We start from the raw sequence: 21,703 nt of genomic DNA, 5'->3' as shown, positions 1-21,703 counted from the left end.
TTTGCACCTACATTTTAAGAGGTTTTTAAGCGTTCAATGGGAGTTTAGAATGTTGTTTGTTGTTCTCGTTGCTTTCTGCTTTGATAGCTGAGGGCAGGGTTCGAATTTAACCACGGCAACTGCGGCAAAAGCTGCGACCGCCCTCATCACTTCTTGTAATGCCCTAAAAAATTTTACAAATTGATGGCAAGAACATGCTGTGACCGCCCTTTACTTGTTAGTGGACGAAAGATGTAACGGTAAACGGTATAATGCATATATGTGTATATGTGTATTAGAGATGCGTGGATAGGCAATTATTTCATCCGCAACCGCATCACAAAAGTCGTCATCCACCCGCCATCCACCCGAACTAACATTTTATCAAATCCACACCCGCCCTCCACCCGCCCGTTGTTATATATCTAAAAAAGACGATGCAAGACATTAGTGAGGTTAGAAAGCTTTTGCCTGTTAAAGAAAGAAGACTGATCCAATGCAGCAGAGACATTCAATGCGTGCCACGCATTAATATCTCTTGGCCACGCATTAGTGGCTAAGAGATATTAATGCGTGATAAAATGATTTATCATTATTATAGTAGTATTGTCATTTCCATTAAGAAAGTGTTGACTATTGTTGCCAATGCCCTCAGATCAGGAGTGCGTTCCTCACACGTTGTGTGCGCAGTTGCAGCAAGCAGAACGATGCTTTTAAGAAGTTAGAAAAATGTTTTAGAAAGACGAGGCTTATATTTTCGTTAGGTAAAAAAAAAATTCTGAATTTATTTCAATGAATATTAACTTGTTAACGTTATAATGCTCAAATAGGGACGAGGGCAGGGTGCACAGTGAAACAGTGAACAATTTCGCGACAAAGATGAACCTTTATTGATTGATCTGCAGCCATGACAAAATATCAGACAATCTCCATTGTCAACGACAGGCAGGAAAATAAAGATAAACACATAGCCTATGTTGTAGGCATATGCATAGGCTCATACGTTTTTAAGTTGAAATAAAAAAATAAATAAAAAATGTGCCTCATAAGCCTTAGGCTGTCAATCACGCGCACAAACTTAAATTATACAATAACATACGTATGTCATCCCTATTTAAACAAAAATAAATTAAATAAATAATAATAATAATAAATGACCTGCAACTTATTGGCCAAGGCAAATAGCTGGTCTTTTTTTCCCTGGTCTTTAGTATTCCCTTCTTTAGTTTGTCGCGTACCACGTTTGCTGCCGGCGTTGCCATCTTTTTTTGTGTTGTGTTGTGGTGTGCTGCAGTGCCTGTTTCAAAGAGTGCTGCTCGTTTTCCGTATGTGAGTAACAACATTTAACTATGTATATATATTTCTGAATTGGTTCAACCGCCACCCGCCCGAATCTATTTAAAATCTATTTTTTTCGTCATGTCACCCGCCCGACCCGCGGATTATCCGCGAACTCCGCGGTTGTGTCCGCAAACCGCGCATCTCTAATGTGTATATATATGTGTATATGCGTATATATGTGTGTATATGTATATATATATATATATATATATATATATATATATATATATATATATATATATATATATATATATATATATATATATATATATATATATATATATGTGTATATATATGTATGTATGTATGTATGTATGTACGTATATGCGCTTTGGAGGCCCTGCCTCAAAAGAAAATGATGTTTGCCTTGGTGCCCTAAAATATGAACCCTCCTTTAAGGCAACACTTGCCTTGACCATAAAAAGTTAAAATTCGAGGCCTGTGAGGGGATTATAATCAAAGGAAGGTTACATTTAAAATAGATAAAAAATACATTTACTTAATTTATCTCCTGGACATGTGTGAAGTTAGCACCCCTCCCCTCGCAAAACTCTGTTGAAATAGTCTCATTCAGTTGCGTTTGTGCAGTTGAAATGGTTGTTTGTGCTGCTTTCATTGCCGCGTTATTGAAGATCATTTTATAGGTCAATCAAAGGTCACCCAGCCCCCCGTTCTCCATATTAAGTCCAAATCAAGCCAAACTAGTTTAATTTTTTTGTGCTGGTTTGTGCTGCAAAAATCTTTGGTCTAGCCATTATAGTGTTTAAGTTAGTAACATTGTATGGTATCTGTTATTAACATGTAATTCAGTTGTTATTACATGTAAACAGTCTTTAACAACGTCAACATCTCCCCAAACCAGTCCCAATCATTTGTGATGCGTTTGTGCTGGTTTGTGCAGTTGAAATGGTTGTTTATGCTGCTTTCTGAGTTATTAAATATTATTTTATAGGTCATTCAAAGGTACCCAGCCCCCAGATTTCTCCAAATTAAACCAAAATAGTCTAATTCGTTTGTGCAATTGAAATGGTTGTTTGTGCTGCTTTTTGTTTCTGAGTTATTAAAGTTTTTTTTATAGGTCAATCATAGGTCATTCAGTCCCCCAGTTCTCCAAATTAAGCCAAATTAGTCTCATTTGTTTGTGCTACTTTTGTGCAGCAAAAATTATTGATTGGGTTGCTTTTGTTTACGAAAGATTAACATTTCAAATACCCGGGGTTCCCCAAACTAGGCCGAAATAATCTCAAATTAAGCCAAAATAGTCTCACTCATTTGTGCTACGTTTGTGCTAGTTTGTGCAGTTGAGATGATCGATTGTGCTGCAATAGTTTATAAATTATTAACATTAACAATTTAGGGTGTGACGTCACGAGCGAACCGGCATTCTCAGTATTCTAATGTGTGATCCAAACATTAACAAAATGTGTTTGTTCTATGTTTTTGTTGGTTTGTGCTATTGAAACTATCGATTGTGTTGCTATAATTTTTGAGTCATTACGTTTCAAATAAGCATCATGAACTACCGGTACGCTTCACTGCCTTCGGGGGGAAGTAGACAGACTGGTACACTTGTGGAATTGAAAGTTGTAACGCAGCTTTTGCAGGTTTTACTTTTCCAGCCCAGTAAATGCGACCCAAAAAAGTACACCTTTGGCGTAGCATGTTTAAACACTTAAGTTGTATACAAAGCTGAATGCACACTGTTAATGCATAAATGCAAGGTTATTTAGTCTCAACTAAACACAACAGACCTAAGTACAAGTTAATTTACAAAGGAATGAACATGTGTAAGCTTTACCTATGCATGTAACATAGTACGTAAGTGTTTTTCAACTTGCATTACATTTGCATTTACTCTATGGTTTTCAGATACCTAAATCAATTTTGTAATCTAGCACACACTTTAATTGGCAGTAAAATACATTGCAGAAATAAAGTATTTGATGCTAATTGTATTTATTTCTTCTTAAAACAAGATGCCAAAAAAAATCAGCAGTGTACAGGGATTCCAAATATCTGTTCAGTTCTCTGCACATCAAAAGTGGCCTAACTCCAAAAGGTCAACATAGCCACTTCAAATGCCAGTATATGGATGGTGCTAAATGAGCATCTGAAAAACAGAGGCCCTGTATACTTTTCTTAAATTAAACAGACACAACATTTAGCCAGCAATAGGCTTTAGTCATCAAACAAATAATCATGCAACTGTTGATAACACAGATTCTTCAGCTTCTCCTTCTGACGGAGCAAGTCATCAAGCTCTTGAGCTTGATGTTGCTTTTGAATATGGATTGAATTAATTTCGGAAAAGGCTGAATACAAAGACAAACAGTATCAAGCAAAAAACAAATGGAATACACAATTTTGAAGCCTAGCACCTGGACTCATGGTATTTGGAAGGCGGTGAAGAGTTCCTGTACATTTGCTTTTAAAAGAGCCAATCTATCAATCACCAGCAATTAAATTGACATGAAAGGCTACTGTAAGGAGTGTCACGGTCATGTCCATTTAACATGTGACAGAGAGCCTGCAATTAACAGCCCAGTGGTGTGCAAATGCTGCATTAAAAACACAGATGACTCCCTGCACACTAGGCTGTTGAAAGCCTTTTTAGTCTGGAGACAGCATTTGCACCAGAGTGGGCATCACAGGCACAAAAGCTTATGGACTTTAGAGATCCAGAGCCAACTCATCTGCCCAATTTGGCCACCCTGCGCAAAGCAAAACAAGAAAGGGATGATTTGGAATTAGGTGACATGCAATTTATTCTTTGCAGCTGTTAAAATACAGTTTACCTCACAGCGGTATCATCAGAGACATTGGACTGGACACGTTTTTCTGTCAATACTGGAGTCAAACACACATGCATGCGTACAAGACCTTCATAAAGAAAACTCACCAGACAGTATGTTTTGATGGATCAGTTGTAAGAAAACTGTCAAGGCCGAATGGCTCATCCGGCCATATCTTCCTGTATCGGCGTGTTCTGACACGGCACATCAGTCACTCTGGTGCAAATGCTGTCAGAGAAACATTAGGTTAATGCCATCGCACAATAGCTGATCGAATGGATTCGTGCAGGTGCACCTGTCCCAAAAGAAGTTGTGAGGGATTTTTCTCTGGCCATTCTAGGAGCTCTTGTGAAGGCGTTTTCTCCTTATCCTGACCTGAAACGTTACATCAATGACTGCTTTAACATTTAATTTGGTAAACAAAATGCAAAACTACCACCTTGTTTTATCAGGGTTGATGTTGGACACTGCATCAAGATGCTCTGCAACTGGGACTGCCTGAAGAAAAAACACATAGCATTTAAGATTATTTGTAAGGTCTTTAGCGAAGCTTCTAAAGTCACAATCCGTGGCGCATGCAAAATAACTATTACGTGCTATCTGGGGTTAAGTCAAGCCGAGGGTAATGATAGTTCTGGAGTCCCTGTCTCATCAGAAAGGTGCAAGAAATACCTGAGAGCACAAATTGCACTAGAGTGTGCCGCCATTCCAGATGACAAGGGTGAAGAACAGGAGTTAGTGGATGCATGTGTTCAGATCCAGACTGACGTCCAACAGTGGGTAACTGAAATATGTGAGGAGAGCAGGTTACTTGCCATGGATGATGGGGATTGCGATAACATTTACTTCCTCCCTGAGATTATTCATCATATACTGTAATAACACTTGGAAGTTACTTACCACTCGGGACAGGAATAACGGCACCACTATTCCACAGCACCAGCATCACTGCAAGTTCTGCCGCAGTTGAAGTTCAAAAATATAAAAAAAGGTATTTTCAAGGGTTTATTGCTCGCCATCTTTCTTTCATCGAAGAAAACATGCGGATTTGTTCTGCAAAAAAAAAAAAAAAAGATCGCCATTGACCCTGCATCCACTGTAGAAGAGAAGAGACAACAGGATGCTTAGCCCAGTGAGGAGTCTGATGCTGCCACAAACACACGGCCAACAGATGAAGATGCCGTGGAAAACTGGAGGCCAAGTGGTTCCACCCAAAAAAGGAAGATGAGTTCTCTCCTTGTCCAGAATGGCTGCATGCAGTTCCATCTGCTGGCCGGAAAACAGTAAAACTGCAATTGATAAAAAATGGAAACCATCAATAGCCTCTTAAAGTCGATAAACCAAAAGTCTCTGTGCTAAACACTTGTGCATTTGATGTCTTTTGTCAGAACTTATGCAGTTCTTTCTGTGACAGTATTTCTTTTGTAAATGCTGTAAGTTGCAACTAACACAGCAACCAGTTCCTTGAACTGGTAAAAGGCAGCTCCCCACAGGGTGTGACCCAACAGGTCTACGTGGAGAGGACAAGACCCCTGAAGAAAATATTTGAAGCTGTCCAAATAACATCGAGTACACTACAAACATTGCAACATCTCTGCTATGATACAGAGAACATTGCAAAACATTACGAGTGCTTATTTGTCAAAACAATGTTCTTCACCGTATTGCAAACAAAGCAGAAGGACAGTTACATTCATTTCTACCTCCAATGGTATCCTCCAGACTTCTGGCATTTCTCATCTTGCAATAGCTGTGGAAGAAGGACTCAGCCTTCTTGACTCTGACTGCCTCTGGCCAATCGGAGAAGACACCAAAACAGGAAATAGTATATGTTACTCACAGTTACAGGCTGTGAGAACTTATTTGGATTGACACTGACCTTGGCAGCCATTGCTCAACAACTCTAGCACAAAGGGGTGTCCACCAGGGAGGATTTCCCTTGTGTGAATTCCCCTCCAACTTGATGCTCCAAGGCCTTCACATTCAGGGCAGTCATTGCTTTTTCGGCAGGCTTGACCCAGAGTGCTTTTGGGCATTATGTATCCTACTGTCTATGGCAGACTGAAGAAAAACTACAGAACATCCTGAACACAGTATTGGCCAAACAGTGAAGCAAACGGACAGGCTTTAAACCTCAACAAGACCGAAAGCATGACAGTTTCCAAGAAACCACATCCACCTGCATATAAACTCACGTGCAACAACAATAAAATAAAACAAGTGAATCAATTCAAATACCTCGGTGTCACAGGTGGTAGGTGTGAAAAAGAGATAAACAAAAGAATTGCCATTTCAAAAGACAGCTTCAACAAAATGAGTCTTATATTTAAAAATAGAAACATCTCAATTGACACCAAATTAAGAGTCCTCAAAACATATGTATGGTCTGTCCTACTTTACGGCTGTGAATGCTGGACTTTAAACAATCAACAACTGACAAAATTAAAGGCAACTGAAATGTGGTTCTTCAGAAAAATACTCCGCATATCATGGGCTGAAAAGAAAAGTAATGAAGAGGTATTGGCAAAAACAAGAAGATCTCTAATCGCAACGATTCGAAATAGGCAGCTGAAATTCCTCGGACATATCATTAGAAAAGACAGCTTACAAAAACTGATGTTAACAGGGAAACTAGTAGGAAAGAAAGCTCCAGGTTGACAACGAACAACATATATCAACAGCCTAGGACATTTTATCGGAAATATCAATAATATAGAACTCATACATAGAGCGGATAACAGAAGACTGGAGAGCCCTGATCATTGATGCCTGCAAACAGGCCTGATACCCCTTGAATGAATTATCTATGAATGTTCTCATTCATCCAGGTCATTGTCATCTCAGGGCATTTAATCGATCGCAACCGGACTGTTTGTGTTGGAAGACGTTTTGCCTCTCTCAGACTAGATCTGACCAATCTAAGTCTACTGCAAAACAAAAGGGCTGAAATTAAAATTGACTGTATCAAATGATTTTTTTAAGTCTAGAAATACTGCACCAACATGTCCTTTGTTAAGGGAATGTTTGATATTTTCAGTTAAAAAACAAGTGGCAGATTCTGTAGAATGGTTACGTCTGAATCCGTATTGCAGGGGATTCAAATAGTGGTTTGTTTCAAGGTGGTGCATTAGTTGTTCTGAAACAATCTTCTCCAGGACTTTAGATACAACTGGAAGAAGGCTGAAAGGTCTATAGTTAGATGTCATTCCAGCATCTCCAGATTTAAAAAAAAGTGGTATTACCTGTGCATCCATCTGGGAATTGCCCAGTTTTAATGGAAATATTAATAAGATGGGTAAGAGGCTGTATAAGGATGCCACTATATTTTTTAAGAAAAGCTGTGTCTAGGTTATAAATATCCTTTGAGTATGTGGTGTTTAGGTCATGTATGGCTTTTAGGGCAGTTGACTGACTAACCTCCTTGAGCTGAAATGAGCTGTCTTGTTTATCAGGTATGTCTGTTGTTTGGTCGTCATTAGTCATACAAGAGAAACCTGAGGAAAGATTTTTGGCAGATTCTATAAATAAATTATTGAACTCATTTGAGACTTGTGTACAATCAGTAATGATTTTGTCTCCCACTTTAAGTATAAATTGGGTTTGGGTGGTGTTACCCTCTGGGTTTAATAGGCTATGTAGTAGTTTCGTGGCGACAGCACGTAGCTTTACGAGTATGGCAGGAACAACAGAAAACAACTTCCTGATCTACTGTAAGTGGTGACGTCACTTTCGTAATCTTGAACTCGTAAATTATAGCAACACAATTGATAATTTCAACGGCACAAAACAGCACAAAAAAATTAGACTATTTTGTTATTGTTTGGACCACAAATTAGACTGTTTTGTTAAAAAATGGCGAATTCCGATTCGTTCGTGACGCCACTTCCTAAATAGTTAATCGTTAATAATTCATAAACTATAGCATCACAATCGATAATTTCAACTGCACAAACCAGCACAAACAAATTAGACTATTTTGGTTTAATTTGAGATTATTTTGGCCCAGTTTGAGGAAACCCGGTGGGGTCAGGTCCAGATGACATCACTTCCGGAAATTTTAAACGTTAATATCTCGAAAACGAGATATTAACGTCCAATCAATATTTTTTGCTGCACAAACGGGGGAGCTGGGTGACTTTTGATTGACCTATAAAAGAAACTTTAATAACTCAGAACAAAAAAGCAGCACCAACAACCATTTCTTTTGCAAAAACAAATTAGACTATATTGTTTTAATTTGGAGAAAGTGGAGGGCTGGGTGACCTTTGATTGACCTATACAATAATTTTAAATAACTCAGAAACGAAGGGGATAAGAGGTAGAAAATGGATGGATGGAACTCAGAAACGAAAGCAGCACAAACAACCTTTTCAACTGCACAAACAATTGGGACTGGTTCGGGGAGATTTTGACATAGTTAAGGACTGTTTACATGTAATGACAACTTAATTACATGTTAATAACATAAAAACCATACAATGTCAACTTACACTATAATAGCTAGACCAAAAAATGTTTGTGACACAAACAAATGACACTTTTGGCATAATTTGGACTTAATTTGGAGAACGGGCATGCTGGGTGACCTTTGATTGACCTATGAAATAATCTTTAATAACTCGGAAACGAAAGCAGCACCAATAACCATTTCAACTGCATAAACCAGCACAAACGCAGCACAAACAAATGAGACTATTTCAACAGAGTTTTGTGAGGGGAGGGGGGCCACCTTCACACAGGTTTCCCCTGTTTTTTATTTTTGATCGGTCATAATACATACCAATATTGACCGATATAAAACACTTTTATGGTTACACAGTTTTGAGCCATATTGCCCAGCCCTAGATGTTGGCATCCCATTTCTTCCCACACATAATTATCAGCATTAGCACAGGGATTCCCACCTAATTATTCTTCTATTAGCACGTCACACAGAGTTTTCTTTTTTTTAAAGTATCCGTCTGGTTCTTCAAGCGTTGGGCCTTTTCAATTCGCCGCGATTTAAGCCAAAGCCATCTGGTTTCTGCTTCAGTTTTCTCGAGTCCCTCGACGGTCGCTCCACTGTGACTGACCACAGCTTTTTTTGCGTTTTCCCCCCATCCATCCATAGACTCGCAGCGGTCCCATCTGTCCTCCTTCACCATGAAGCTGATGGACAAGTTCCACTCTCCCAAGATCAAGAGAACACCATCCAAGAAAGGCAAGCAACTGCAGCCCGAGCCAGCAGCCAAAAGCACTGAAAAACCTGCTAAAAAGGTAAGCGCGCTAAGCTGCTAACATGTCCCGTCATACATCTGGGTAGTGTGGGAAATTGCACCTGCTTGTTTGTTTGCGTGTTTGTGTCTCAATTGATTTCCTGTCATTTGTTTTGGGTTCCCATAATCCATTGTGTGCATGTGTGTGACTGCTGCTTCCCACAACTCCCTTATCCCAGGTGTCTGAACCTCTAAAGGGATGCATGAATGTGGTTTGTTTCCTAAAATGGGCTTCTCTGCTCGCTTTTAAGGATTTTGGTGTTATGAGTGTATTCCTCTGCATTTGTTGCCAAAACTAAATTGAGATTACCAGGAGAGCAGTGAGAGAGCCCAGCAGACACCAAACAGCTAAAAACAATTTATGTGGGATAACCTATATCCCAAGTCTTTAACAGGGCGTCTACAGAGAGGTTGAGGATATTATTTTTGTAAATATCTTTAAGTACACATTGTAGTGTAGTTTAGAAATGACAATGGCATGGCCATTTTACTCACTGTACCATGCAGGTTTAAAATAAAAACAGGAATAAACGTATCCCGTATTTTCCGGACTATAGAACGCAGTGGTATATAAGCTGCACCTGCTAAATTTTAGAAGGAAAAAATATTTCCCTTATTTCCCAGACTATAAGCCGCAGAGAAATAAGGTATTTACACAGAAAGGTTTTGTAAATGTTTATTTACATACCGTATTTTCCGCACCATAAGGCGCCCTGGGTTAAAAGCCGCGCCTTCAATGAACGGCATATTTCAAAACTTTGTCCACCTATAAGCCGCCCGGTGTTGTAAGCCGCATCTAACTGCGCTAAAGGAATGTCAAAAAAACAGTCAGATAGGTCAGTCAAACTTTAATAATATATTAAAAACCAGCGTTCTAACAACTCTGTTCACTCCCAAAATGTACGCAAATGTGCAATCACAAACATACGTATATCAACATGGACAGAGCTGCGTGAAAAAAGCCACCCGGCCTCTTCGCGTAAACTTAAACTTACCTTAACCACTCGCTCATCTTTTCTTCATCCATCCCTTCGAGTTAGCTTTTATGATGACGCCGGCTGGAAAGGTCTCTTTTGGCAAGGTCTTCCTTTTGAATATCACCATGGGTGGAAGTTTCATTAGCATGGCAAGCTAGAACCACAGTGAAGGATGACTTCTCATTCCCTGTGGTGCGAATATTCACCGTACGTGCTCCCGTTCCACAGTGCGGTTCACAGGAATATCAGTTGCTGTGAAATACGGTAGTAATCCGTGTGCGGATGGAGAGATTGCGTCTTTTCATGAACCGGATCCTTGTCGCTTTGTAGGAGCCATTTTGTGGTCTTTACAGATGTAAACACACAAAGGAAATGAAACGTACGGTGATATCCGCGCGCTTTTTCTTCTTCTACGCGGGCGGGTGGTTGCTTACAGTAGAAGAAGAAGCGCTTCCTGTTCTATGGGGGCGGGTGCTTACCTTGGCGGTTGCTTGCGTAGAAGAAGAAGCGCTTCCTGTTCTACCGGGAAAAAAGATGGCGGCTGTTTACCGAAGTTGCGAGACCTAAACTTTATGAAAATGAATCTTAATATTTATCCATATATAAAGCGCACCGGGTTAAAAGCCACACTGTCAGCTTTTGAGTAAATTTGTGGTTTTTAGGTGCGGCTAATGGTGCGGAAAATACGGTACCTTAATTGTTTCCAAACGGTCCCTGACGTCATGGACCCATTAGCTGCAGAAGATAGCTCTCAAATCAGCTAAACAGACTCCATAACTTCACAGTGACGTTTTGGTGAATTTACAGAGGAATTTGTGAAACTGGAACAATGCAAATAGAATGCTGCTGTAAGTTAATAATACTAACACAGACAAACGCAAATGTTTTAGCATAATAGTTCATGCTAACTACGCAAGCTTCATTACATTACGATAGCACGTACAAATATGGTCCTACTGACATCACACCTGGGAAGGTTTAGTAAGTAAGAATTGTTTTAGTTATATTTTAAAACTTACAAATGTTGTTTGGTGTAATGAAGGAGGAATCCATACCAGTAGAAACGTTATGGACTTTTGGTCGGAAGCTCTAAACAGAAGGACACTGCAACACCTGCAGTGAGCGAACTCGTCCTAAATATGGCGCCATAGCACAAACAATAACACACATTTTCATTTAGAAAATATATATATTTGCATTATGGCTGTCAGTGAAGAAAAATCTATAAATTACCCGCACTGTTTTATAAGTCGCAGGGTACTAAGTATAGGGGGAAAAGTAGTGGCTTATAGCCCGGAATTTATGGTATACTATTATATTCATGTTAGCATTTAGGATAGCTAGCAATTAGCGCTCTAGTTGCCACCTAGAGATTAGCAGCCCGAGGTACTGGTTGGCGATTACCACGCTTATGCCAGCTAGCGATTAGCACGCTAGATGGCCAGCTAGCGAGTAGCGTGCTGGTTGCCTGATAGCTAATAGTGCCGCTGTACTGTAATATTTGAGTATTATAGTATTGCACAATAACAGAATACCTTCAAGACCAGTTTAGTTTAAAAATAGTGCCGTCAAACAATTACATTTTTTAATCAGATTATTCACACTTTTGCATTTTTTGTTAATCGCAGAAAATTAAAGACCCCAATACTTTGACACATGCAATTTTATTGTCAGAATGTCATAAAGTAACATTTGTTTAATGTTGTACTTTGAATGCATGTCATGTGATTAAAGTGCTATGGCATAATAAATAAATAAAATCACCATGTGATGACCTTATTTAAGCTTGTGATGGCAGCAGGTACAAAGAGGAACAATGAACCGCTGACCAGAGCGAATGATATCTGCTGAAATATGCTACCTGGTGGTTGTTTGAGCACAGTGCAGCTAGTCCTTTATAGTCCCACTCTTTAATGCTTCAGTCACATGCAGGATTCTCACAGGAATAAGGCATGAATACAACCTTACCTACTGTAGGGTATAGGCTCATAAAAAGCAACTCCAGATATTAAAAGACTGAATACCGCAAATGTAAAATTTCAGAAAGGTTTTCAAAAGCTGTAAGCCATGGTCATCAAACTTATGACAAATAAAATATTTACATATATTACATTGTATGTAATGAGTTTATATCACACATTAGTCTACATTAGAAGTTGAATTGCTGACATAAATTGACTTTTACTTTGACAATTTTGAGTTTCACCTGTATAAGTAAGGGGGTCCCCGCTCCATCTCTTCGTCACTTTGGGGATTCTTGGTCTGGAAAATGTTGAAGACCCCTGACATATATGTTAATGTCATTTCATATGTTAAGTACTCAAACATGGTTTTGGTATCTTTCCCCTGTTCTAGAAGGTGAGTCGACTGGAGGAGCAGGAGAAAGAGGTAGTCAGCGCCCTTCGCTACTTCAAGACCATCGTGGACAAGATGGTGGTGGAGAAAAAGGTGCTGGAGATGCTTCCCGGCTCGGCCAGCAAGGTGCTGGAAGCCATCCTGCCTATGGTTCAAGTGGAGGCTCGGATACAGCACAGGTGAGTCTGTGGCTTTAGTGACTGCTGGATCATTGCAATACACCCCTGACCCAAAGATGCAATCATTTGCAGCATTTTTCGACTCATCCTCACAGTTGTCTATGTCGTAAGAGGATAGCGATAGTAAGAATGCGCGCCAGACATGTTAGGACTAGCATGTGCAGCAGCTAAGTTGTTGTGACATTGATGAGATCATCTCTTGAAGACGACCATAATGTGTTCATTGCTATGTGTTTGACATTTAGTCACATTGGATGCACATTAAACATAGTCATTGTTCTATTTTATCTGTAACTGTTGTCTTTGTTTAGTCTGGACATGCTGGGACTTTGTGCCCTTCCTCATCCTTCTGTGCTAGACCACGTAACTGATTTTTGTCTCCTACCACCTTGTCTTTAAAAGCCAGTGATGAATTGTTGACGCAGCGTCAAGTAGCAGCCCTCCCTTAAAATGTGTTTGTGGAGTCTAACCCCTGATGATGATGAGCTCACTCCGCAAACAGAGAGCTGTGCGTCACTGCCTGAAGCTAATCACGTCACAGGCGCAGAGAGGATATTTTTGGGGCCTACAAGTGCTTGTGTCCGCTCCATTCTATTGCACAGCCAGTCAAAACTCTCCGCCCTCCCTCGTATACTGGTGTCTTTTCACACCGTCATGAGGCTCGGTTTTGTAATGGCGCTGAAAAGATGTTCCAGCGCTTCAAAGCAGCTGCAGCGTGTTGCTACAGGCCCTTGCCACACCTCATTGTTGGTCCCAAGCGCATCAGTCATTACCAAAAAAACAACTGCTGACTTCCTATGGGATTACACCGTCTGGTGTCAGCACTCCTTTAAGCTCCCAGAAAGGCTGCAGTTCCTCGACAAATCTTCAGTGAAGTAAACAGAGTGTTTAATTGATCAAATCAAATCAAACTTTATTTATAAAACACTTTTCATTCATAAAAATGGAATGAATAAAATAAAAAAAAATAAAAAAAGCCAGATGACCCACATCCCTCATTATCAATCACACTCTCTCTCGCACGCACGCACGCACGCACGCACGCACGCACACACACACACACACACAGTTGAATGCATGACTGAGTACAGAGGAGCCAGGTGAAGAAACACTATCACAGGAGCCGTCTGCACCAGGAGGTCACCAGGCTACGGCCACTAGGACTCTGACGCAAAGTGCCCTCACAGCCATGGGCGGTACAATCCCTGATGCAGAGGGCTCCCTCTGAGGAACGCTGGAAAGTAAAAATAACAAAACATGTACCGTATTTTCCGCACTATAAAGCGCACCGGATTATAAGGCGCACCTTCAATGAATGGCATTTTTCAAAACTGTGTTCATATATAAGGTGCACCGGATTATAAGGCGCACTTATGCATCCATTAGATGGAGCTGCGCTAAAGGGAATGTCAACAAAACAGTCAGATAGGCCAGTCAAACTTTATTAATAGATTACAAACCAGCGTTCTGACAACTCTGTTCACTCCCAAAATGAATAAACAGCTGTTTTATTATTTTCCCCGAGGTAAAGTCAGTGACGTGGTGTTTTGTTTATCTTTTAACAACAGCAAGGTATAACATGTAGTGCAACATTTATATCACATAGTGGAGGGAAACTTTTCCCATTCCATAAACACGTAAAAAACAGTGATACTGTTACGGTAAATCAAACGTTAGTGCAATCACAATATAGTAACACTCGAAATAGTGCAGAGCAATAACAATATCAATAACTCAACGTTGCTCAAACATTAATGTCACACAACACAACACACAAAATAAACATGTAAAGCTCACTTAATGAAGTTATTCCTCATCCACGAATCCCTCAAATTCTTCTTCTTCAGTGTCCGAATTAAACAGTTCTCGTCGAAGTCGTCATTAATCGAGTCAGTGTCACTGCTGTTGTCTAGCAGTTCAGTGACAATTCCTGCCTTCCTGAAAGCTCGGACCACAGTTGAGACTGATATACCAGCCCAGGGGTTTACGATCCACTGGCAGATAGTGGCATATGTCGTCCGGCGCGGTCTCCCTGTCTTGGTGAACGTGTGAACGCGCTTCTTCTTCTACGGGGGAATATGAACTCGGCGGCTGCTTACCGTAGAAGAAGAAGCGCTTCTTCTTCTACGGGGGAAAAATAAGTTGGCGGCTGCTTACCGTAGTTGCGAGACCTAAACTTTATGAAAATGAAGTTTAGGTTTGTTGTGGCTCAATATTGGTCCATATATAAGGCGCACCGGATTGTAAGGCGCACTGTCAGCTTTTGAGAAAATTGGAGGTTTTTAGGTGCGCCTTATAGTGCGGAAAATAAGGTAAAATAGTAAAAACCATGAGTAAGAATAGAATTTAAAATACAATTAAAACATATTAAGAAAATTAAAAAATACTTATAAACGGTAGATGTACAATAGATAAATAGAACTATAAGAAATTTAAAATGAAAATACAAATGACTTAAATTAAATGAATTAATATTAGTTAAAAGCCAAATCAAAAAGATGGGTCTTAAGACTGCTCTTAAAAGATGAACGTTCTCTGCAGCCCTGAGGTCCTCCGCCAAGCTGTTTCATAGACGGGAGCCATAGTAGTGGAAAGATGCCATCCCATGACTTTGTTTCCGGACTTTTAGAATAAGTAGGAAACGAATGCCGGAAGATCTCAGGGTCCGCGAGGGTTCGTAGGGTAAAAGCAAATATGAAAGATAAAAACGCCTAATATAAAAAAAAAACATTTGTAAACCATAAAAAGAACCTTACAATTGATCTTGAAACACACGGGCAGCCAATGCAGTGATTTTAAAACTGGTGTAATGTGCGCCTTTTGGTCTTCGTCAGGACACGAGCAGTTGAATTTTGGAGTAATTGTAAAAGTGCCATAACATTTTTAAGAAGACCAGAAAGCAGGGCGTTACAATCATCTATACGACTCGTACTAAAAGTATGCATTGGCGTCTCCGTGTTGCCCTGAGAGAGAGTAAGGCAACTGAAAGTGCCTTAGGGCCGGGCGATAAAAAGATATTGATGTATGTCGCAAAATAAATTTTCTTTGATAGTATTAACTTAGACAATTTCAACAGTATTAATTTGTTAGCCACCGCAAAGAAACGAAAGACGAGCCTGCTAAAACAACTGCAGCAACAGCAACACAAAGATCATATGTAGACTAGCTGAAAAAGAAGTCTCACTCCGTCATGAGACTTGACCAAATAAAGTGTGTCATGTTAGCGACTTCAAATAGGTGTGGATAGGACGAATTACAACCAACAAAAAACTGAAACATATTCATAATAAACTTAAAACATGTCAGAAGTGAGTTTATCATTTGTAGAAGTATGAATGTTGTCTAGTTTTTAGCGTGGATTAGAGAATGCTTCTTTTTTTAGCGTAACATACGTCTTATCATATATCATCTATTGTAAATCATCTATGGAAAAAAATGACCTCGCTTCAGGATGTGTTTTGCATAGAGTTTTTTTCAGGATTGATACCGATTATTAGTAATCAAAGAGGCCGATAACCGATATTTGGAGCCGATATTAATTTGCAGTAAAAGTTAGCTAAACAGCACTAGGCTTTAAGTTATTTTTTGACATTTCTTTTAGGAAACGTCGGACCAGTAGTGACATAATATTTTATGCTCCGCTAATGTTGTGGTTAACGGTATTTGTCTACATCACAATAACATCTACTCAATTTTATAACAGTTAATGGATTTATTACATTGTAAGGTTTCCTCATGAGGAACCCTGAAATATTGTGAACATTTAAATAAAATTAATTCTGGTCTTCTTCACCAAGCTTATCGTTGAGACATTTTTCAAGCTGGCCGGCATAATTTCTTGCTCGATGTTACAGGAAGTATGAGAATGTGTGAGCTGTTGCCTGCTCTTCTTTACTAAAATATAATAAGTCTCCTATGTTGTCATCCATATCTGTCGTGTTGTTATTCGATTGAATCACGGAACATTAAACTCTGCGCGCTCTTTTAACGAGTCCACGCTCAGTAAGTACAGGTAAGCAAGAAAGACATACTGAAAGCAGACTGGAGAAGAATTCTTACAATAACTCAAATAAATGCCCTGTCAGATATCACAACATAGGAGCATTACTGACAGTAGCTATGTGCACATGGACATATATAATCGGATTAAAAGCCTAACCGGAATAAAAATGCTTCGTGTAAACACGCCATTCTATATATTCTGACCCGATCACACACGTTTGGATCAAAATTGCATTCCGATCAAGACGGGTGGTTTAGGCCAAAAGTCATCGGATTGTATCTCATGAAAACACATCTTCCGAAATCCGGGTTAGAATTATCCTTACTGTGCATGTCTTTGATATTAGCTTTACTTTGGTGGTGGAGCAGTGACTAAATTGAATAGTCTCAGAATGAAGTGATTGTCTTTCTGTTCTCTCCCCCCATTCAACATGTAAAGAAGTAGTGTCATATACTCTTGAGTTTGTTGCTTTAAAACGAGACTAGCAAAAACAAAAGTATGGTATGAGTCTCATGTGTCGATGTAACAATAAAAGAAGGGATCCAGTTGTCTTAACGAGCTGTTTTATTCACGACTTTACAGCTAATTCAAGTAGAGCTGGGCGATATATCGATATACGTGATATATCGCGGGTTTGTCTCTGTGCGATATAGAAAATGACTATATCGTGATATCGAGTATACGTTCTCACGCAGTTGCTTTTAGCTGCGGGCATTACAATGCAGGCTCTCCTCTCTCTCCTTCTCACAGACAGATAAGCGCACCTTCTAACACACGTCACATACTGTCACAGCATACGTCACATACATATACGTCCTCCCCGAGCAGAGAGGTAGCAGCATGGCTAGCGTTAGCTGTGATGCTAGCGGTAATACGAGAGAAAGAAGGTGCGAATCTGGTAACAAATTAAGGAATAATTAATTCCCAAGAAAAACAGCAGGGGGTCCATCGTCTGGCGGTGGTTTGGCTTCTAGTGGGAATATGTCGAACAGACAACCGTAATTTGTCAAGTGTGGGGCAAAAGCGTTGCTATAAAAAGTAGCATTACTGCTGTAACAAACAGTTCAGGGTGTCCCAAGTTAACGGAGTGTGTTCGGTAAGGAGGATGAGTTTTGTCCCTCCAGAGTTGTTGCCGTAGGACTGTGACGTAGGGTGTGTGTGGTTGTGAAAGGAGGTGTGTGATGTTGACATTATAGAAGCGGTGGCTACCGAACCTGCTCTAATGTCTCCCGTTTACCATTTTATTAGATAAGTACACTGTATAGGCGAACCCAGGACACTCGGCTACACTGCTAATATGTAGCATCATTTGAAAAGTCACCCGCTAGACAATGAAGAGGGCTTACTCCGCACGTCAATATCTCCGTTTGGTGCCACACGTCCACACCATCAAAATGCCGAGGCAAACATTTCCAGATCAACACCGTATGAAAAAAATAGTGATTTTTTTAGTTGTGATTTCCTTCTCTGCATGAAAGTTTAAAAGTAGCATATATTAATGCAGTATGAAGAAGAATGTTTTAATGTAGACACATAGAATCATCATACTGCTGTGATTATATGCATCAAGTGTTCATTCAAGGCTAAGGCAAAAATATCGAGATATATATCGTGTATCGCGATATGGCCTTAAAATATCGTGATATTAAAAAAAGGCAATATCGCCCAGCCCTAAATTCAAGTGCTTACTGCTAGCCTCAGGCAGGTATACATAATATCGAAACATAAAGACACGACGCAACCCGTACATTAGAGATGCGCGGATAGGCAATTATTTCATCCGCAACCGCGTCAGAAAGTCGTCAACCATCCGCCATCCACCCGATGTAACGTTTGATCTGAACTGCACCCGCCCACCATCCGCCCGTTGTTATATATCTAATATTAATAAAAAAATTTAAAAAAGGGTGAAAACTACGCGAATTGCACCTTGTGCAGACAAGATTTTTCGATCGGACACGGAGGAATTAGCGATGTAAAAGACCACGTTGGGACAAAAAACACAAGTCTAATGCCGTTGCTAGCGATACAAGTGGAAAACTTTCAACGTTTTTCGTCGCCCAAACAGATTCTTTGGATGTGATAAATGCCGAAGTTTTATTTATGGAGGCAATAATTGAGCATGGACTTCCAATCGCACTGGCTGATCACATGGGACAGTTAATAATGTAATGCAACCTTTAAAAATCATTACGCGGTGATCGCGATCCCAAAAATAAACTTTTCTTGCATGATAATGTCCAGAAAAATTCGCTTTATATTACTATAGAGTCCTTTTAACGAATGAGTTTGATGGTTTATCACAAACCTTAAATGAAAGAAGTCCTTTGTTCTCCTGCACCATGCATGCGCAATCCTGTCGGCTGTATTTCACAGCACGACATACTGTAAAAAGTGTTTATACTATTTATACTTTCAATTAACAAATTGAAGTCTTGTGAAAGGTTGACAGGATAACTGGCATTAACTGTCAAAATAATTTCAAACTATTGAAGTTAGCTTACAGAATAAACATGTCAATCAACCCATATGATTTTTGCTGTAATATTTTTATTTTGAAAAGTCACTGTGACTGATAGAAAAGTGATGGTTTTAGCAACATTTTAACCTGTCTGAATGCTAATAGTCATTTTGCGTCGGGGGGCGAAGCCCTGAACCCTCCACCAGGACTTTGTCCTGGACCTACCGGGGCCTGCGGCCCTTGGACCCTGGCTACTAGGTTTTTCTGATTTAAAAGTTGGCAGGTATGGTGAGGTTATAAAGCTTTTGCCTGTTAAAGAAAGGAGACTGATCCAATGCACAGACATTCGCGTGCCACGCTGTCACGACCCAGACGCACACCTGTGCGCAATCATATGGGAGCCGCGCTGAGCGCACCTCCAAGCGCGTCTCGCTGCCGGCGACGGCCAGATATGGGCCCACGCTCCTGCGCCATCCATTTTCAGGGCTAGTTGATTCGGCAGGTGGGTTGTTACACACTCCTTAGCGGGTTCCAACTTCCATGGCCACCGTCCTGCTCTCTATATCAACCAGGGTGAGCCCCACCCCTTTCATGAGCGCACTACGCGCGGAGTGACCCCTGTTACGCGCCCCCGGCAACAGGGGTGGCAAGCAGGTAAGCTGCGCGGGCGGAGCGCGCGGAGTGACCCATGTTACGAGCCCCCGGCCACGGGGGTGGCGGGCAGGTAAGCTGCTTACCTGCTGCGCGTGACGCCGGCCGCGGCGAAAGCGGACGAGGCGGGGTGTCGGTGCGGTGGGCGCGGTAGTGACCCTGGACGTGCGTCGGGCCCTTCTCGCGGATCGCCTCAGCTACGGCTCCCGGTGGGGCCCTCTCGGGGGAAGGGGCCTCGGTCCCGGACCCCGGCGAGGCGTCCCTTCTCCGCTCCGTAAAAGTGTCCATCTCTTTTCTTTTTTTTTCTTCTGTTGTGGCATATGCAGCAGGTGCCTGCTCGTTTTTCGTATGTGGGTAACAACATTTAACTATGTATATATATTTCCGAATTGGTTTAACTGCCACCCGCAAAAAAAAAAAAAAAAAAAAAAAAAAATTAATCCGCCCGACCCGACCCGCGAGCGGATAAAATCTTAGTTTTTTTAATTTCATCCGCCCGATCCGCGGATAATCCGCGGACTCCGCGGTTGTGTCCGCAAACCGCGCATCTCTACCGTACATACACATTTTAAAAAGAGAGGTAAAACAAAAGTAGTGAACAGAAGAAAAGAAAATTATAAATAAATACAGTGATAACGTTGGACAAGCAGAAATGCGCAAAGCCGTGATTGTTTACAGTGGAAGTCACTGCTTTGTCAGTAACTGCAGTGAGCGAACTCGTCCAAAAGATGGCGCCATAGCACAAATAACACCAATTGTTAGGTTCTGCGCATGTCAAAGTAAAGTATTCCAAATTCAGGTGTGTTGAATGGCTGATATTACAATCATGTACTCATTGTGGGACTGTAAGTAAATGAATTAGTTCCTTTTTACACTAATTTACTCCTCCTGAATTATTGTCACTTTAATTGTATCTCTCGCTATTATGGCACATGAGTGGGACCAGACAAGCCCTGCTTCTTCCCACGCCATCTGGACGGTTGATCATTTGAGCAAATTGTGTGCTTGTGAATTTTTAACATGTTCCCAATCAATTGAAAATTGAACTGAAAATGCACGTCATATTCAGATCATTTTATTCGGTCTCCATGTGCACAGGAACATTCTAATCCAAATTATGATCAGATTAAATAAATGTTGTCCATGTACACTAATGACAGGAATTTTCATTCATAAAAAAACGGCTGCAGCAAAAAAAGAGAACTTTTCTCATGTTGCTTCAGCAGTTTTTTTTTACAGCTATTTACTTACTTTACTTACTATATATATTACTATATATATATATATACTTACTATATATATAGGTATATATGTTTATAAATGTATATACAGTATAGGCGTAATATGATCAAACTTTCTTGTTCTTGTCAAAAGTCTAGCAGCCACCAACTAATCTTTTAATGCTAGACATAGGGAGACCTGAAAATAATAACATATTACAGTAATCGAGACGAAACGTAACGAGCGCATGAATAATGATCTCAGCGTCGGTGGCGAACAAAATGGAACACATTTTGGCGATATTACGGAGATGAAAGAAGGCTGTTTTAGTAACACTCTCAATGTGTTTGTGCGCCCAGGCTACGTGCGTGAGCCGTGATTGATGTTTGCTCCAGTCTTCCACCCACGTGCATGCAACTTACCCAGTAACAATAGCTTTGATAATATACATGTAGACATATAATACAATTGTAAAATAATATTGGCACT

General features: G+C 40.3%; 1 protein-coding gene across 8 annotated transcripts in view; it reads left to right on the top strand.

The window, feature by feature from the left end:
- The window catches only part of rapgef1b (Rap guanine nucleotide exchange factor (GEF) 1b), a 112,082-nt gene that overhangs the window by 52,835 nt on the left and 37,544 nt on the right, over positions 1-21,703 (top strand). For all 8 annotated transcript variants that reach the window (XM_072912684.1, XM_072912683.1, XM_072912686.1 and 5 more), the window contains exons 2-3: positions 9,223-9,368; positions 12,700-12,878. In XM_072912684.1, coding sequence (XP_072768785.1) covers positions 9,223-9,368; positions 12,700-12,878 — 325 coding nt within the window. The remainder of the gene's footprint in view (positions 1-9,222; positions 9,369-12,699; positions 12,879-21,703) is intronic.

Source organism: Nerophis lumbriciformis, linkage group LG39, assembly GCF_033978685.3.
Source record: "Nerophis lumbriciformis linkage group LG39, RoL_Nlum_v2.1, whole genome shotgun sequence".
NCBI classification, from domain to species: domain Eukaryota; kingdom Metazoa; phylum Chordata; class Actinopteri; order Syngnathiformes; family Syngnathidae; genus Nerophis; species Nerophis lumbriciformis.
Note: the sequence above shows the minus strand (reverse complement) of the source record. Positions and strands in the feature narration are given on the sequence as shown.